Source organism: Syngnathus typhle, linkage group LG5, assembly GCF_033458585.1.
Source record: "Syngnathus typhle isolate RoL2023-S1 ecotype Sweden linkage group LG5, RoL_Styp_1.0, whole genome shotgun sequence".
NCBI lineage: Eukaryota > Metazoa > Chordata > Actinopteri > Syngnathiformes > Syngnathidae > Syngnathus > Syngnathus typhle.
This window is the reverse complement of record NC_083742.1, coordinates 12981064-13000839: the sequence shown is the minus strand read 5'-3', so window position 1 is coordinate 13000839 and position 19776 is coordinate 12981064. Positions and strand designations below refer to the sequence as shown.

At 41.2% G+C, this 19776-nt stretch overlaps 1 protein-coding gene and 1 long non-coding RNA gene across 2 annotated transcripts in view; both read left to right on the top strand.

Moving 5' to 3' along the window:
• The window catches only part of ntrk2a (neurotrophic tyrosine kinase, receptor, type 2a), a 52864-nt gene that overhangs the window by 4827 nt on the left and 28261 nt on the right, over nucleotides 1-19776 (top strand). The window contains exons 5-12 of the mRNA XM_061279376.1: nucleotides 8-156; nucleotides 2907-3040; nucleotides 3487-3619; nucleotides 3750-3821; nucleotides 4178-4426; nucleotides 4519-4545; nucleotides 5555-5592; nucleotides 5663-5762. Coding sequence (XP_061135360.1) covers nucleotides 8-156; nucleotides 2907-3040; nucleotides 3487-3619; nucleotides 3750-3821; nucleotides 4178-4426; nucleotides 4519-4545; nucleotides 5555-5592; nucleotides 5663-5762 — 902 coding nt within the window. The remainder of the gene's footprint in view (nucleotides 1-7; nucleotides 157-2906; nucleotides 3041-3486; nucleotides 3620-3749; nucleotides 3822-4177; nucleotides 4427-4518; nucleotides 4546-5554; nucleotides 5593-5662; nucleotides 5763-19776) is intronic.
• On the top strand, nucleotides 12041-15050 carry LOC133154562 (uncharacterized). Its single transcript, XR_009714491.1, has 3 exons — nucleotides 12041-12217; nucleotides 12410-12437; nucleotides 12961-15050. It is a non-coding gene; the product is annotated as an uncharacterized LOC133154562 (long non-coding RNA).

Genomic DNA, 19776 nt, shown 5'->3' with positions numbered 1-19776 from the left:
TGTATAGGATCCTGACAGGAAACCCACTGCAATGTTCCTGTGAGAACATGTGGATCAAGCTGTGGCTCGGAGAGGAGGCGGACACCCAGGAACTGCGCTGCATCGTAGACGGTGGAGGACGCAGCCCACTGTCCAGACTCAGACTAGCCAATTGTGGTGAGGACACACACACTATATCTATTTGCGTCCCAGACAAAAGATGAAAATCTGTGTCCAAGTTTATCTTCAATTACAAATTAGGGCATCAAAAATTTTAAATTTAGATGAATGCACTGCAGAGATGCAAAGTTGAATATTCCCCGAAGGAATATGTTATCCATAGAATGGAAAATATTTAGGACCTAAAAATAAAATACCCACAATGTTTAGATGAACACTGGTAAAACACAAAAAAGGGGGCCTGCAGCGAAGCGCATTGTTATTTACGATACCAACGAGTGTAAGGTCAACTTAAGCACCACGCCAGCCCGCCACAGACGACAAGGCCTCCTTGCGAGCTTATCATGCTGCAGTATATAAACATCTGCAATTAATTGACATAATGTTTCTCTGTCTGTTTTATACGACACTATGAATTTTTCATGAATCGCTCCATTTTAAACACTGTTTATAAACAAAGTCCTATTACATCCCGATCTGGTAAGAGCCACTGAGGCATTTAGTTTGCATTTGGAAAAAAAAAAATTCTTCCCATGGGAATTAATGGAAATAAAAATAACACTGGTCGACAGTAAATTTTAATCCGAGCTGGTTTAATGTGTCTCTAATGATATTTTGTATGCTTATTTCAAAATTGTCTTTTCCTAGCTTTTACGAGCTCATAATGGTTTTGAGATATTTTCATTTTTTTGGTTTTATGTTTGACCTATAAAAGCTTATTATTATTATGATCATTCATTCGTCTGCCATAGCCATATTTAGAATAAAACAATATTTATAGTCATGTATACAGTGAGGACTCAATACACATGGTCTACGAAACTGGAGATTTCCGTAGGGAATTACTGATATAAGAGATGAATGAATGTTACTAATATAAGAAACTGTTGTCATTTTTGTCTCTTTTGGAAAAACTGATGCCAGAGCGGTCGGAAAAGTCGCTAATAATGAAATCTTGCAAAGTTGGAAAGCCCTCAGACACAAATCATGCAAATCCTGCTTGTACGCATGCACAAAATAAAAGCACAACTTTCAGAATAAAATCAATTTTAGGTTTCATTTTGACTCTGCGAGGGCCAGTCAGAAGCTGCTACTCGATCAGTGAGTTCAAACTTTTCCCACACTGTTTTAAAAAATATTGAGATTTTTGTCCCTTTAAGAGACTTTTAATGGTGCAATGAGCAACGTGGCCAGTGATTCAGGAAGCAGAGAACACAAACATTGCCTGCGGGAAGTTAACGGTGTCGTTTATAATTTCTATTGATCCGCTCCCCCCTCCCCCTGTCCATTAGCGGAGTTTATTTTTGGCATAGGGGGAAGCCCACCACTCTTTGGCGGAGTGACACACGAGGAAGTGGACACAGAGTGCTCAGGGTTACAGAAAAGACTTGAAAAGGTCCAGATGGACAGTTAGCCTCTGCTTTGTCAGGGTGTTTGTCTGTCTGCTCGTGTTCTGCTGTCCGTCTGTCCACTTGTCAGTGACCGAGCGGCGAGCATGCCCTCAGGCCTGCACTGATGTCGCACATATGGCTCATTCTGTTTGGCGCTTGTATTTACACTTTGAAACAGACAAGACAAAATCATCTAAAAAATTGAAAACAGAACAGACAAAGTGTTTTTTCCGTGTTTTTTTTGAAGTGCGTCTTGCGAATTAGACCTCCACCGGGACTTTCCAGATGTTTACATGCAGGCTTGCAGGTGGACTGTAACTGAGCCAAAACGGAGACGCACACAAAATATTTGCACGCTGCAGCGGCATGTTAATTAGCCCTTTTCCTTCTGATCGTTTCGCAAAGCAGGGATTACAATCACCAAATGTCACGGCTGGTTTCACCTCAAAAAGCCAAGCGTGGAAATAATTTCCCGGCAGAATCCTCCCCGTGTTCTTCAAGATGCAATCGGGCCTCATGTTTAGGCGTATGGACACTTTAATTGGACAAAGCGTGTTTTTTTTTTTTTTTTTTTAGGATGGGTGTTAAGATATGTGCTTCTAACACGGCGGCTGGCACCACAGAACCGATTGTCTTTTACTGTCTGGCTTTGATTGAACGGGTTGCCGTGGTGATAAGTGGGTTGCCGTGGTGACAGCCTGACGGACAAAAGGACTTGATAAGAAATCTGTCTGGTTTAATGCCCACTTGCTGTCAGCGCCACGCCATCTCCTCTGTTTGACTGGCTTTAGGGCCCGTGAGAACTTTCTGTTCATTTTTATGTGGTCCTAAATAACTAATGCACAAGGCGGACATAACTTTCATTGCCTGATTTGGATCGAGACATTGACAAGCAGCTTGGTAACAGCCCTTTTACAATGGAACCCTTGATAAGGCAGCAATTAAAATACTTTAGTGGATAATTATTACTGTAGTACTTCTTGTGCCGTAAATGCATTATCATATGGATTGATGACACTTTTAAAACTTGAAGCGCAGGTTTTGCAGTTGTTACGCCAACATTTGAGTGCATATAGACACAAAGGTTACAGATTCAGAGAGCCTGCTTTTATTTGATGTGTGACTTGATTTTTTTTATTGTGCCTTGTTTGGACTTTAGCCCGATTACAGAGAGTGATAAAATGCTTGCTATAGGTCAAAGGTCAGACGTCTTCTTTTGTCAGATGAGTCAAATTCGTCATGCATGCACGTTTTTTTTTTTTTTTGACTCCCTTGGTATGTTTACGTGTAAAGTGTTTCCGTAAGAAAAAATAAAAGTCGCCGTTTCCATTGTTTGCTATATCTCGTTTTCCTTAGAGCTTCCCATGGCAACACTGACGGCATCCAATTTGACCGTCAGGGAGGGTGAGAACATGCAGCTGTCCTGCGCCACCTCTGGAGTGCCCTCGCCAGACCTCATCTGGAACATGTCGCTGGTCACAAACTATGAGGTCACGGCACACACAACCCCCCATTCACACACATACAGCAACTGACGCGCAACGTCACATCATTGCCCGGAGTCATCATCAGTAAATCAAACTGATAGTTTCAGTTTTCAGAAATGAATGGCGCTATTGTGGGAATAATTACTAATGTCTTTTTGGAGGATTAGGTCTATACTTTGTAGCACTTCAGCTGGTCTGACAGACTGATATTATTTGCATTTGGGGTGCTGTCTGAGCATAATTGAAGATGGCTTAATATTAAGAGGCAGAAATGATGCGATAGAAAATCAGGCTGATGATTAGGAACATGTTTTAGATTCGAAATAGAAGTCAATGTGAATAGTCAGCAGCAATATATTCAAGGTCAGATGAAAGAGATTCTACACGGAAAAGGCCATTGAGTGCAATGATTGCGACTAAAATACGGGCACGCTTCATTCCGTCCACAGATAGTGACGTCAGGTCAGATCTCCGTACTACGGTTGTCCAACGTGTCATCGTTGGACCATAACAGTAAGATCAGCTGCACTGCAGAGAACATCGTCGGAGAGAAAGAATCCTCCATGCTATTGGACATACAATGTACGTTTGGCCTTTTTTGTTTTTTAAAATCCAATTAGATGAAGTCCTTTCATGCAGCTCCAGACTAGACAGACCTTCCTTTGATAGTGTTAACTTTCTCATTCGTGTCCGCTGTTGATAATCTCCTCAGTTCCTCCGAATATCACCAAGCTGAGCGACGCAGTCTCAGACCACCACTGGTGCATCCCCTTTAGTGTTGCAGGTACGATATTCTTTTAAAGTCCATTTTCATTGGAGCCAATTTCTCTGGCAAAGTTTTTATCCCACCAAATTGTAACCCTATTTTTGTAAAACTACTTTTTTTTTAAATAATGAATTATGAAAATGCTATCCAAGCTATCATCATAAAAATATACTTTATTGTTGTTGTTGACGCTTGCATTTACTCTGAATAGTTTATTAGTTGGGAAAAGAATTACAAGAAAAACAATAATTCTTTAAAGATGTTTTGGAGAAATGTATGAAATGTGATAGCGAGAGTTTTTCGTAAGCCAACAAATAAAGCGTGTTCCTGACTGAAGGATTTTTGGAATGAAAACCTGAATCTGTCTTTCCCAGGAAACCCAGCACCCCGCATGGAATGGTTTCTGAACGACAAGGCAGTGACTGAGGACAGATTCATCCGGACCATGATTTATGAAGAAACGGAGCGCGAGTATCACGGCTGTCTGCAGCTAGACAGCCCCACGCACCTCAACAACGGCCTCTACACGCTGGTGGCCAAGAACGACTTCGGAACCGACCGGAAGCGGGTCGAGGCCCACTTCATGCGCAAACCCTGGGACAGTGAGGACCCACACTTGGCAGGTTGGAATTCAAAAGCCTTCCTTTTGGATATTCAATAGCCTATTGATCTCACTTTCAAGTCATTATTTTGATTTTTTTTTGTGTGTGTGCAGGAACTGACAAAGATTTATACTACTACGGTGAGTAGAATCAACAAACGTTTTCTTCAATGAAATGATGACCGAGTAATTGTGCTGAACAGAAGAACAAAAAGTAATCCTGCGTTAAATATTAAGAAGAAAGTTTATGGGTCCACGATTACATTACAAGACAATACAACATTATGATAATGACTTATTTTCTCATGAATTTTCATTCCACGCTGTCATTTTCTGAAAATACAGCCTACACGTTTAGAAGGAAAAAGAGAAATAGTGGATCATTTTTGAAAAAAAAAAACAATAAACTTTTTATAGGATAAATAAATAGTGAACTCTTCAGAGAATAAAGTTATATAACTTCACAAGGGAAAAGAATAAGGCAAAAAACAAAACATATAATTTTGTCAATGATGTCTTTTTAAATGTTATGTAATTTACAAGTGAACCTTCAAAAAAGAGCATTTAAGGGCAACCTCAAGTTAAGTTGACAATTTTGACATTTTCTCATTAAAAGTACAACTTTATTTTTTTAGTAGTGCAATTTACTGGATTATTTTTGTACGTATTCCTTTTTCTCTTCTGTGTGGGGTTCCTTTGTGATTTTGTTTTTCCACAATGGTGCGGTGCATATTTTGACAGTGGACGCTAGTGTGTCTTTCCTCCTCATTTTGGCTCTTGTTTATTTTCATGAATTTTTTTCTCGTCTTTGCATGCTTCATGTGTGCCATTGTTGTGTTTCAATAAACGTAATTCTGGCATCCAGATAGTCAAATAAACATTCCGGCACTCAAATTGATGACATCATTTGAAGGCTGCATGTTAAGGAAAATCGTGTTGAAATATGTTGAGTTCTTTTTTTGCCGTCTAATTTGTTTTTCCCCTTTCTCTCTCTTGCTGCTTCTTAACATCACCTTCTCTTGGCTGCAGACTTCCCCATAGGTACTGCTACAAATATGTTTTTCGTGCTACCCTTTGTATGTTTTATAAAAGAGGAGCAACAAAGTCATACGGTCACTTTGCTTGACAGTTTTTTTTTCTTCGCCAACAGATGGACCCACTTCAGACCCACCAGAGGACAGAGTTGCTGTAAGTCTTCAATCATGTTTCATTTGATCTGTCTGCTTGACATATCTGCTAAGTTCCGCCCTACCCGCAGGTGTATGTGGTGGTGGGCATCGCCGCTGTGGCCTTCTTCGGTTTCCTGATCATGTTGGCCATCCTCAAATTTGGCAGCAACTCCAAGTTTGGCATCAAAGGTAAGACTGCGCATGTTGTTCATTCTGTTTTGCGGATTCTACGAGAAGAATGTTTTGATGGGTAGAGTGGATGGCTTCGTGAAGACGCAATGTAGTAGCAGCTCTCCTGCAGAGGGACACCAAAGTTCTATTTATTGTAAAGCGGGTCAGTCCAGAAGTTGTTCAATTTGGGACCTTATCGTTATTGTTTTATTATGTTGTGTTACATATTTTACATTTTGGTGAGTACTTTGGGTTCTGTAGTTTTGGTAAGGTGCAATCTGTTATGGGTCAATTTTAAGTTTGGGGCGGGGGGTAATTTTTTTGCATGAGAACAAAAAAATGAATGAATTTTGCAACCAGGAACTGAACATTTCTACTTGCATTGTTGAAGAAAATTGAGTTTCCAGACTCAGAGGTTCCATGGTACGAATTGGCATCATTGTTTTTGAGTGTTGCTGGTGTCATTGGAGTAACACTATGCAAATCCTAAAAATCAAAGCGTCCATGAATCCATCCAGTCTACATGGTGGTAGCCACTGGGAAGCCCTTTTCTAATTTCCTTCCTCTCAACTTAACAGAACCTTTGCCAGTGGCTCGCAATGATGGTTTGCTTCTTTCTAATGTGACTTAGATTTGGCTAATATCTTAGCTTGGCTTTCTCATTCTTTGTCAACTAACCATAATCGTTGCACATAACACGCATGTGTCGTGTATTCCACATGAACTTTTAGACCTAAATATACAAGAAAGGCTTGAAACACTATGTAACCCCTCAACACCTTTTCAAATAAATAGTCTGTGCTTGAGTCTCAGCTATGACAGTTGAACCGCAATATTTTGGTCCAGATTGATTCGTAGCCCCCGGGGGGGAGAGGTGGGCGATCTCGTGACAGATGGGCCAGAAGCTCTGTCTGCATTTGTGTACTTTTCAGTCTTCTTCTTTCACCGGGGAGGGGTTACAAATGCGGTCATTCGGAATGAATGGGTCTCTTAAAAACCTTAACGCTGCCTCTGTGATGCCTACTTGTGAGGAGAAAGAGGTTAGCGTGAGGATTTTGTGATGTCATAGCCCCCAGGATATGTTGCATTCAAGCACAAGAAATTGATTTTTGGGTGATTATATACTAATTTAACAAGATACAATACTGTGTCAAGGTTTTGTAACATTTATAGTGTTCTTTCTCTTTTTTAATACACGACATAAAAAGAGAAAGTGTTACCATTGCTAAAAGCTCGCTGTAGAAGTCAGCAGGGAAGTAAATCAAATCTGATGAAGGTTCTTTAGAGCCGCAGCACAGGAGAAAAGGATTGTAATAGAAAGATATGGTAAGCCTAACTTCTCGGGGAGGATAACTCATTTTGATTGAGCAGCACCTCAACTTACACAATCACAGTATGTGTGATTCTTGAGGAAACCAACCGTGTACACTTTTGCAGCACTTTTCTTGAAATGCGGTCTCTACCTGTTCTTTAGCTACTCGTATAATGAAATTAAACTACCGTATTTTCCGCCCTATAAGGCGCACCTAAAAACCTAAATTTTTCTCAAAAACCAACAGTGCGCCTTATAGCCCAGTGCGCCTTATATATGGACCAAATTCCTAAATTTAAACTGGCCCAAAGCATTGTGTCATGAAATCAATCATAAGTGGCCCGCTGAAGACTATGAATCATGACTTAAAAAGACTATGGATCATTATTTTATGATTATAGAGTAATTTGTTTCCGTCTGAAGTTGAAATAAAAAAGATAAAATGGAGAATGATTTGATTTGGATTAAAAATCTGACATGATGCATTAATGGTGCGCCTTATAGTCCGGTGCGCCTTATATAAGGATAAAGTTTTAAAATGGGCCATTCATTGAAGGTGCGCCTTATAGTCCGGTGCGCCTTATAGGCCGGAAAATACGGTAATAGTAAATCACGCGATAAATGAACAGTAATGAAGATGTCCTATTGACAATTGTATATGCTAAGTTATTGGTTCCCAACCAGGAGTACCCTGTCACTCATACATCTTGTTGATTCTCTTGTCATATATAACTTTATTTATGACAAAAATTTGAATAAGTAGCCTTCTAACAGGCCTTTGAAATGTAAGGGTAAAAAAACACTTAAGGATAATATTCAGCCCCATTACAGCAGTTTTATTTTCTATTCATCAGTCATTTGTGCTTAATGAGACACTTGAGCTGATGCACAGCTGTGATTTTGGTCCGTCTGTGCCACAGGTCATCTCACGAGTTGTCGTGCGCACCGACATCGTTTTATTGCCGTGCCTATGAAATGACCGAAATTATGAACACTCCTGCGATGTAGTCGCGCACTCCGAGGGCTCCTATAAAAGTTACAATCAGAATTGAGCATTATTACGTAACCTACACAACCTGCATTGTGTTCATACAAACACAACACACATATGTACAAGCACATCGGCTATAACAGCAGTGAAGTTGGAAATTGGTCAAGTGAGCGTGTCGCGCTGTGCGGCGTGCGTTCTAAACAGCCGTGTGCGTGCGTGTGAACCATTCCGCGACTATCGCTGATGTTTACATTATTCATAAGTGCCACATTATTGTGCTCCTCTCTCATCAATAACAAATGGACAACATTTGGTAGCAGGTTCCTTCTCAAGATATGCTCCCTTCTTGACACATGGGGATGGTTCCTTTATGCCTGTCGGGAATGTCGCGCGTGCTTGCGAGTTGTACGAGAGTAGTACAAAATTGTGATGGAAAGTGAAGTGGCAGGACCAACCCGACATATAGAAGAAGCGAGAGTGAATGCTGAAGTCGACGTGAAAAATACTTGGCTGTCCACGCGCCATCAATGATTCATCATTAGCGGAGGTTTTGGCTTTCTCCTTGTTTGGAGATGTTGCACGCCTCCTCCCTTCTCTCTCCCCGACGCACACGAGCAGCCTCAGTCTTAATCGATCGATATGACACCCTCAAGGTCACCGTAGGCCAGAGGGGCTACTGAGCATGCTCGGCACAGCCGCCTCCTCCCTCTCTTGCTCTCCCAACAGACAAGTCAGCTATATGCTTTGTTGATTGCAATGGCCTTGCTGGATAAGTGGATAAAGTTATGCTATCCAGCCATTTATTTTCTATAAGGACCTTGTCCTCGTGCAAGTCGCGAGGAAGGTGGAGTCTATCTCAATTGACTTTAGACTTTGACCATTCACACTCACATCTTTGATAAATGGCCGACTTTGGGATATGTTTGGGAAGGCTTCTTGAGACCTCTTTGTGGTCATGATGAGTTACAACTACCTACCTAATTTTGTGTTCCTGAGCGAAACAGGCTACTGTGGAAGGATATATATAAGTGTGGCCAAGTCCTCAAAATGGCAATCAAATTAGTTTGAATTCTTGACATGAATCTATCAACTGTATTTGTGTGTCATGTTTATCCATCATGCGACCCCCCTGCGTAAAATATAACACAGAGGCGTTCAAAGTACTTCTTGCGTAAATGTCAGTCCTGCCAGGCGACATCCGGGTGGTGTCAACTGTCAACAGAACCTTTCTTCCGGCACACCGGTGACCGTCTCCTCGATAAGGTGCAATGAAAATGAGGCTTTGTCCTTGTTGCGCAAGATGCAGGGTGGCCAAGACGCACACGCGCACACACACGGCACCATGCTGCTTCTCTGAATGTGGATAAGCGTTGGCAAAGATGAGTGCCAATATCATTTAGCATGGCTGTTTGTTTTTGTGCTGTAGATTTGTGAGCCAATGGCAAGGAGTGTGTACGGGTGTGAATGTGCGCGTGCCGGCAAATGGCAGCAGCAGTACTGAGTGATTGTGGACAGCACTCTACCAGATAAGAGTTTATTGATCGATCGATTGATTGCATGCCCGTCTCTCGTCTTGGCCACGCCTCTTCGTCATTGCCTAATGCTAAGGTAAGCATCTCTGCTTGTTTGCAAGCGTGCGTGTGTGTGTATGTGGAGGCGAACGAATGACTGACAGCCTAAAGATAAGTGTTGAAAGATGGAGACTTAATGAAGTCCAAGGAACTGATAGAGTCAAACTATGCATTATTTACATATTATTTTCCTCCGGCATATTCTTGTGAGGGACACATCCTGAAAGGCTTTTGAGAACTGTCACTCGGGTTTACGTCTTTGTAGCTTTGTTCATGGTTTGGTGCCAACTTGATGATGGAGTCCGGTATTTGTTTTGCCTTCCACTGACATCATCAGCTAAATGAGAGGATGCTGGCAAAGAAAATGCAACTTATTTGCTGATGAAGCAGGCAGGTGGTATTCAGAATGACTACAAAAGCATATCATAGATTTTGGAACACAGTTGTGCGTTATAATCCCAATAATAAAGTACGAACATCATATATTTAATTATGCAGAGACCTGAGCCTTCGTCACGTGAGATCGGGCAAACCCAAAGAAGAAGATCGTAGACTCGGTCACCTTCTGTTACCTCGTTGCACGCAGTTTCCACGGCAACCCACCGACATTGCCGGATAGGAACTCGTAATCACAAGCAGAGTGACTCACTGCCTTCAGACGCACGGACATGAAGGCATGACGCGTCACCTGGGGAGGACCCTGGTGCCAACGGACGACGTCAGAGCCCCTGCGTTCATTAGAGGATTTTCTCGGCAGTGTTTGCCGTTCTCGGTGATCCAGTGAGTCATTGCGGGGAAGAAATTATTCACTCCTTCCATTTATGACTGGCAGCCCAGCATCGGCGTAGACAAAACAATTTCTGTTTTCTACTCTGAATGTGGGAAGGGCGGTGCATTAGAAGCCAAATCTGTTCTATATTACTTGGGGATAGTTACAAGCTTTGCTCACTCCAAGCCAAACAACAAGCAGATGCTCACCTGTTCTCAACCCCACTTGATCATCTCTTATGTCCCGCCATGAAGAAATAGCTTCTCTGGAAAGTAAACAGATATATATATATTTTTTTTTACGGAGAAATACTTGGACCACAACTTTGACTTTGCTACTTAATACAGTACATGCAAATCCTCGTGAGGTGCAAGGCATACAACCTGAGATTGTTACTTTAAAGAGACAGGGCACCTTAAAAATGTCTCTGGACTATTTGTAGGAGCTTCAAATAGCATTCATTTAAACTTTTTAACATTTCACAACCCTCACTCATCTAGTATTAGTGACAGCATGTGTTTTTGTACGCCTTGTTAACTTGTAAACTGTTTTTTTTCCCCTCCTCTGTTTCCACCGAATAGTAATGACAAAGCTAGCATCAGAGTTGCAAGGAGCAAGTTGTTGTTTTTGGCTCGTCTCACAGTGTCCTTTATCACCGAGTGTCAGCTGCCTGGAGTTGTTTTCTTCCTCGCGTTCTCCTCCTGACAGACGTGTCAGCCATTACTTTACCTCGCCTCCACTTCATTTCCACAGCACATGCTCCTTAATTGCATATTGAGCAGACACTGCAGTGGAATTGTTTTTTGCATTAAAGCGTCAACCGCATTTTGGGAAGCGCAGGCTGGAAGTGTCATTGGTTTGTTCCCATTATCGAAATATGTCATAGCAAAAAATGCAATCATCCATATTGCTTTGCAAATTGTATATTGTATGGTAGTATTATGGAGGTAAATGTTTGGTTCCATTCATCAGACAAAAACAGAAGAAAATGCAGCATCATCAAATACGAATCATTTTTGGTCATAGTTTGACTCCACCTGGTCCTAAATGATTTAGCTATAACCAAGATTTAATGCTCAATAGTTTGCTTGGCGCTTCACAACAAAACCTCATATTTGCACCGAAGGAGGCACTTAGTCTTTGCAGAATCTTTGTAAAAACAATTACAGAGACGAGCGTGTGGGTGGCGTCACTTGGCTCCATCAAGTGTTTAGTTTCGTGCTTGACAAAACTCTGTGGAGGGTGCCGGGAAAATCCCAATCGCTTTTATCGGTGGGTTGTCACCTGGAATCAAACTGAAGTGCTTGACGTGCTGATAATACCGCCAGAGGCAGCATTTGTTCTCCACCGCCTTCTAAAATCATTTCCAATTAAGATCACGTATTTTTGATGCTCTCGGAAGCAAAATGTTTTTATGATTATTTTAACTGTTTTCCCATTAATATAGCACTTTGTATGCGTCTGTGGTTGTTTTTAAAGTGCTCCACAAATAAAGTTGAGTTGAGTTGAGTTAGTCGGAGGTTCTTTGTCGTTTTGAATTTTTTACTCTGTGGCATTTGACATGGATTTGGAACTAGAGAGGTGTCGCTTCGTTCACCTGGTGCTACCTCTGCCGGAAACGGTCAAGCCGCTCCTAATCCTTCAAGCCGGGCGCCTGGTATCGGACTGCAAATTGGCAGAACCAAAAAAAAAAAAAAACATGTCGTGCAGTAGATGAGGGAAGACTGCTAAGTGGCATTGTGTGCTGTGTGTCCACCGTGTGTCTGCACCAGAGTGACGTTGATGGTCTTTGTCACGGAAACCACGTTAAAAGGTCACCTCACCCCGGCTGTGAGTAAATTGTTGCTTTTTTTTTTCCCATTAAACAAACACGCTCTTGACGGCGACACCGCTCCGCTGTGAATTTGTCAAACACGCTTAGAGTGACGTTGACCTTTGCTGAATAGTTGACACATAAATATACTTGACATTATCACTCACTTGCAATGACGCTTGTTGCTTTTCTTCTTTATCTTTGTACAGCACCTCTGAAGCGACTGTCGTGGAAGAGGTAATATAGGTTGCTTAGTTGTGAGAATTTCAGATTGTGTTTGGCATTAGATAGTCCCGTAGTAGTGCCGTAGGTAGGGTGTGGCAAGTTTGCATTTGTTGGTCATTCAAAACATAACCCTAAGCTTAAGTCTAATACTAAACCCTAACGCTAATTAGGCCTCTGCATTTACTATTATTACTTTAGCATAATTTAGTCAAAGACTTGTACAAAAACTGTACAAAAACGAGTTATGTTGACAGCGTAGTAACGGAACACCGATGTAAATCGAGGACCGCTGGATGATAGAAGATCTGGTATTAACTGAAAACCTTTTTCACTCTATTGAAAGTCTGTAAATAACAAATACTAATACATATAGAATATTCTCAGCATCACTGACCTCTCAACTAATTATTTTTACTTTGATTATATTTATTATTATAATTATTTTATCATTATATTATTATTAGTGTTTTCATTGTTAAATGTTTTTTTTTTTTAATATTTCTGTTGTGTTCATTTTGTTGTTGTTTCCCTTCAGGATGTGTGAACATCCCAGTGGAGGTGATGTCACACTAATGGACGTGGACACACACGAGGCTTAAAGAATGACTGAAAGAATTCTTATTTGCGCATAGGAGAGATTTGAGGACAGTATAAATATATACAAACATCTACTCAACAAAAACACATTGGAACTTTGCGAGGTAGTCCTAGTTCCAGGCGGGAGAACCTCATGAACTAATCATAGAGAACTTTGAAAGCAAAAGGCTTCCCCCATTGAGTGAATTATTTACATCAGATGGATAAAGATGGATGTTAACCTACATCTCCCACCCACTAACCCTCCTTTGACCTCCTCACATAAGCACACACTCACACATCTCCAAAGGTGAAATATTGGTGGTGCAACGTCATTCTCTCAGATCATTGCTGATTCCACTACCAGCTGCTTTGCAATCCAGCCGTCCGAAATGACTTTAGAGTAGATGATAAGCAGTTGTGAATGATGCTCTGAAACTGCTGGATAGCCATCAAATGCGTTCTGCAGGTCCTCGACTTATTCTGTGCCTGTCAAAACATCCTGAGCATTCGCTTCAGGACAGCCTTTCCTGCTCTGTCCATTTGCCATCAAGTCTGCCGTAGTCAATATTTGTTCCCCCTGTAAATCAACAAAACGGTTATTTTCACAGTACACGCAACCCAATGTGACGTTTATGTTCTTTCTGTAAGTACTAATCTTAGCTGTATGGCACATTCCTTGGGGATGTGCCATTAAAAAAAAACCTATCGTTATCAAACAGCACATTGTTTATATCATCCTTGTTTATCAGCAAATTTAATGACCAATCCAGACTCGGATCAGTGGAAAGAAATGTCATACTGTTAATCAACTGTTTAAACATTACTTTAATAATCCAGGAGGGTTGACGCTTTGCTCATTAAAACAAAGTGATATTGATTGGCTTTTCTTCAGCACAGTTATGACTTGTTAGAAAATGGGGTCGTAAAAAAAGGAGCTATATGCTTCCATTGGGGTGTGGAACTATGCTCAGTTAAAGTCATTCGAAAGTGGATATGCTGGGGTTCTTGATGGATAGCATAACATAAAAAGGAATTAATACAAACCACGTTTGGTTTGGCACCTTTGTTTGTCCATTGACTAAAGTGAAGTCATGTTTTCCACTGCAAAGTTTCTTTCTTGCAGTTGACTCATTGAAAGTCAGGCAGAGGCAGATGCAAGCCGAACACTCGATTCCTTGGGTTGCAGCGTCAAGATCTTGTTTATCCTCTGGGCTCATGAAGCCAAGCGGAAAGGAATCCATCTGCCAACTTGATAATTAGGCCCCAAAAACTAATCATATCCCAAACTCATGATACCTAATATTTGAGCAGTAAAAAGGCAATTTAAATTGATTCAATTATACTAGAAATGAAAAATGATGTTATTATGTCAGTGGGTGTGTATGAGAAGACATCAATCTTTATTGTTTGTTTTTTACATACAGAAATATGATTAGTCTGCAGTCATCAGCAACTTGAATGTATATTTGGTCAATGAAAAACTTGTTCTCAACCAGAAAAGTAAAGTACGCTATCATGCTAATTACACAGCTAACACAGCTATAATCATCTGTGGAAATCAGAAATTGGGTGAAATGTTCTTTATTTTAAACAATTAATTCAAGAATTATTTTACAAATATTCTTCATACACTCGGGAGACTCACTGAATGTTCTGAATTCCTGTTACCATCAATCTCTTCAACAAAATTGACCACTTTATTGATTATTCCCATTTTAAATGGAAACACAAGCTGCATTAATATTTACTGTGGTAAGCTAAACTGAGCTGCACCACTTGGTAGAAACAATAATATCAATAATATTGTTTGGTCTTTTATTGTCAATGTTTTATCTTTGTTTGATTTGGTCATGACCATATTTCATTTTATATGCAAGGAATGCAAGGAAACATCTACATTTGAGAGTTTCAAGGGCTTTTGAGGCCCTGGAGCACCTCCATAAACGACATATTGTAACCCTTAAAGGTGTCTTCAAGAGGCTTTTAGCTGCTTGTTTGAAACATATTTTCTTTGCAGGCTTGTCTTTCAATAAAGTCAATTGTTTATTTGTGTAGTGTGTGTGTGTGCGTGCGTGTATGTATTTGCATATTCATCGGTGCAATTTGAACAGTTTATGCTCACCGTGGCATTCTCTATTTCCACAAAATTTACAAGAATGCGCTGCGACAGCAACGTGCAGTGAAAGCGTTGCTCGGGACTAATAGACCACCCGGACTCACCTGCCTGCTTACAAACGCTGTTGCCATCGGCGACGAGCACACAATTTGCCTTAGGCTTACACAAAGTCTGTTGATATGCTGTCAAGGGTGTGTGCTAGGTCACGTACGACCTTGAAAACTATTGAGTAAAAAAGTTCAAGCTTGCATCTTGAACCGTCTCGGAGTAGATGTGCTGTTGAATTTGTGAAGGAAATATCGCTTGCCTTTGTATTTTTCTTTTTAAAAATAAGGTGTTAAGTGTCATAGGTCAGCATAGACTGAGGCATTAGTTGAGCGTGCAGTGTTATTGCAGTTGCTTGCAGCAAAGGAAATGTGTCTTTTGGGTGCTATCATGGTGGATGCAGTGGTTGTGTGGGTTTCCTCTTGGAACCCCTCGGCAATAGCGCAAGTGGTCTCTCTATAATTGTCTATCAGCTGTTTTTTGTTGAGTTGGATACGGTATGCATTCTTGCAGTTCACTGCAGTATAACCTTGGATCCTTTTCTGCTTTATTTTGTTTTCCTTCTCAAAATAGTGCAGAGGGAAATTGTGAACCTTGCTGCGCTGAATGATTAGTACGATTCAACGATGCTGACAAACACTGGCGGAACTAGAGGGGGAGCTGCGGGGTGGGGTCACTGGCCCCACTGATATATTCTTGGGCTCTCCAGGTGCCATTTCAGATTGTTGACTTTTTTCCCGATTTCTTGTAGGGCACACATTGTGAATGTTTATCCGCAGTTTGTAAAGAGGTTTGTAAAACAAAAGTATCCCGCAGAGTCCCTGCTATATTGTTGGCCACCTCTAGGGAAAAAGAATCCCAGCTCCGCCAGTGCTTACAACAATAATACCAACGGTCTAATGTTTTTTTTTTACGTCTGCATAAATCACAATAAGGAGCTACATTTATTCAAGGGAAAACTAAAAGGTGGTGCGGCAAAATGGAGATTGTAGAATGTCATACTCCACCGCAAACCACATTGCAGTGCACATTTTAGTCAGACTGCGACACCAACAAACAAGCACAAAGGATGACCACAATCTCCTGTATTTACTTCAAGGAGATACATTTTAGATGAAAGGCTGCAGCAGGAGAGTAGCGTACAAAGCTGCAGCGTGCAAACCTAGCGGAGTAAGCATGTGTTTGTTTTTGTCCTTTCAAGCCACCTATCCTTAAATGTTGCAAGAAAAATCTGCTCAACGATTATACGATGACCTCGGCGCGTTTGGAGCTAACCCTAACTTATCACTCTCACTTATCACAGTGAAGCACCTCATTGAAGATGCAGGTTGAATATTTAAAAAAAAAAAAAAACATCTCAAACAGAGAAAAGAAAGCAAGGACGATGTGGGAGAAAAAACAAACAAACCAGGGTGAATCACGACGGTGGGGCGGTGGAGATGTAAGAGATGATAGAAAAAGTAAGCAGGAAAGGAGAGGAGGAAATTCCTTTTTTTTTTTTTTTCTGCCTGCGGGGGTGTGAAGCAGAAAAAATGTGATAGGGCTCAGCATCAGGGCCAAAGTGGAGGAGTGGTCATTATCTTACAGCAATTCGAAGAAGTCCCCATGCTTCTACTGCTCACAACTAAGCAATCATCACTTCATGTTGATATATATCAAACATGTAGAATATTCTCAAGAAAATAAAGATGTATGGGTAGAGGGCAAAATGTAAAACCTTGGCTTTATGCAGAACGTCACATCATCAAACCCGGAAAACAGGTTAGCCGACCTCGTGTGTGTGTGTTACGATATCCAGGATAACTACTGGCTAAACTTGCTCCTTGTGTGTGTGTCTGCAAATCAATACCCATACTGCAAATGACTAAAGTATCAAACGTATTGATGTTTAAGTTTGACAGTCTATCTCAGTGGTATCAGAAACATCAATTCGAGATTACTATACAGGTCCCATATCACTTCATAATAACATTTAGCTACCACTCATAAATCCACAGATTCTCAACTGGAATAATTTTGAAAAGGTTAAAGTACTTAGAGTATTGAAAGTTTGAAATAAATGGTATCATTTTGTCTGGGATCAAATATTGATATTGCTGTTTTCTGCTCCATGTTCTGATTTGTTCATTTCACTTTTGCTTGCACATGGTTGTATTTTGAATAAAAATTTCAGTTACATACTATATACTGTGATATCTCGAAATATATCGATTATCTCACAATTGCTTTATTGCAATACTGCTTCTATGGTTAGCGAAACATGAGCAAAATGCCAAAGAATTTACACACACTACAGTTGGTGATTCTAATTTGCCATGGCAGTAATTAACTACAACAGAAGGTCTTCCACCAAGGCAGACTTTTTTTCTTTCTGTCTGGTCTCGCCCACATCCTTCCACCCTGGTCAAGATCAATACTTTACTTCCTGTCTTCACTTCAGTCGGGTGACAGCAGTTTAGATACCACTGGGGTTCGTGTTACCGCGTTTGTGTGTGTGCCTGTGTGTGCGTGTGTGTGTGCGTGTGCACGCGCGCCTATTGAGAAGCAATTCGGGGGTTACAGAGGCCTTTTTAGTGGCAAAAGCATCTGCTCGTCATCCTCCACATCCTCAGGTTGAGTTGACATGAAGTTATTATCTTTTGGATGACACCCATATTTGTTTCGACAAACAAATTTGGCAGTAAAATTAACTGAACATTGAACACAGTGGTGTCACAATAATGTTGACCGTGAGTGCTTCAGTGTCACGATAGTTGGAAATGAAACCGAGTGGCCTTACTCCTTTACTTTAGCTGTGTTTGTTCCAGTTGGCATTGATTTTTGATAGGACTTTGTCATATTGACCAACTTTTGTAGACAGAAGACTTTGATTCGTAAATGGGATTTGAGTCCATCTGTTCGTCCTGTTTGACAAGAAGCAGCACTGACTGTGAATAAACATTAGCTTCCACGTTAGTTTGTCGTGGTAGCTGACAAACCGTTTCAGAACCAAAGAGTAGGTCGTGATTGGCCTTCGGGGTACCAACTGTAGCCCCCCCCAAAAACCTCTTTGAAGTTATCTTCGATCTTCAAAATCCACCATTATTTACTAATAACTGTCCTTGCTCTTCCCCAGGCATGAGACAAGCGCAGGTCCTTTGAGAGTTTAACTGACTGCCCCTGATGTTCTGAAATCCCACTAAAGCCTCCCGACATCTATCGCCCCGAGCAACAGACACCGGCAAATGGCTACACTTTGTCTGTGGTGTACCCGGAGAGCCTGAGGCACTTCAACGGAGTCGTCATTTCTATGGGGCTCCAGCACGGGCCATAAAACGTCTTACCCGAAGCCCTCGGGGTTCTCACAGCAAAACCGACAGCTCTGAATTACAAAAAAATGAACCTGGGGGATTTAACCCAATGAGCATTGGAGCTGACTCACATAATCTAATCAGAACCACGCCAAAACCGGTTTCAAAAAATTCAGCCTTTATAAAGCTAGAGTGCTTTTACTTTTAATCGACGCGATGCATTTTCCAGAACCCAAATAATTCCGCCTACGATATCCTGCTGGCAGTACTCAAGTGAATATCAACTGCATTCCCCATCAAGAAATTGTAGCCGCAAAGTGTGGGTGTTGACAAATTCCAACTTTATTTTTTTAAAACCACTATTTATCACCTTAAAATGATTCCATCACTTTTATTCATAGCCGCCCAACACAGTGTTTGCTATGTATAAAAAGCCATCTGTTCTATTTTTCTACTAAGCACCTATTTGCTTTGTTGAGCACAAACCTCTGATGAAGCAGGCGGCAAGGATGGCATCGTGCTAATTTGACTGTGCGACTGTGAACAAGATGTACTGTGATTAAAGCGACGCCGTCGTCCGACCTCGTCTGACACAAAACAGCTGCTCCGTCAGACGCTTCTTGTCGTTGTCCACCGACTAAAATGCGTCTTCACCCGAGGAAACGAAATCCCTAAAACTGACAAGGATTACAGTGGACCACACGGTTGAAGTCAAAAATAATTTATTTCCACAACACGTTTATTGACTTCCACAATGTCGCCTTTTGACCCTGTATTCTGAATTTAGGGGGACGTAAAAAATAAGATGAATGCCTTTGACGATAACGTGCCATCACCACCCAGTTTGCAGTCATGACCGCTGCTGATTTATTGACAGTTAAGTGGAAGGAGGGGGGATTCTCCCCCCGGCAGGCCAGTTTAAACATGGCCTCCATGTCTATTAACCTGACCCCACTTATACTTTCACCTCAGCCTTCCATCTTCTCCTACATGTTTTTTTTACCAAGTCAGTCCCAGTGGAGCTGACGTCACCTCACTCTGTCTTCAGACGCACAAAAACACGATCACACACGCACACACACACGTAGCCTCGTTTTCCCCCTTGGCTTAACCGTATTTATAACGATCTGACCCCAAGACCTCTGTATATTAATGATCTTCAGCTCCTCCCATATGTACACAGACACACACACGAGAATAACGAGCACGCGTGTTCTTCCTTTTGTTACACAGAGACAAAAGATTGGAGTGAATAGAACCAACAAGAATCCTTAGATAGGTTTTTTTTGGGGGGGTATGTTAAAAAAATACAGTTTATACA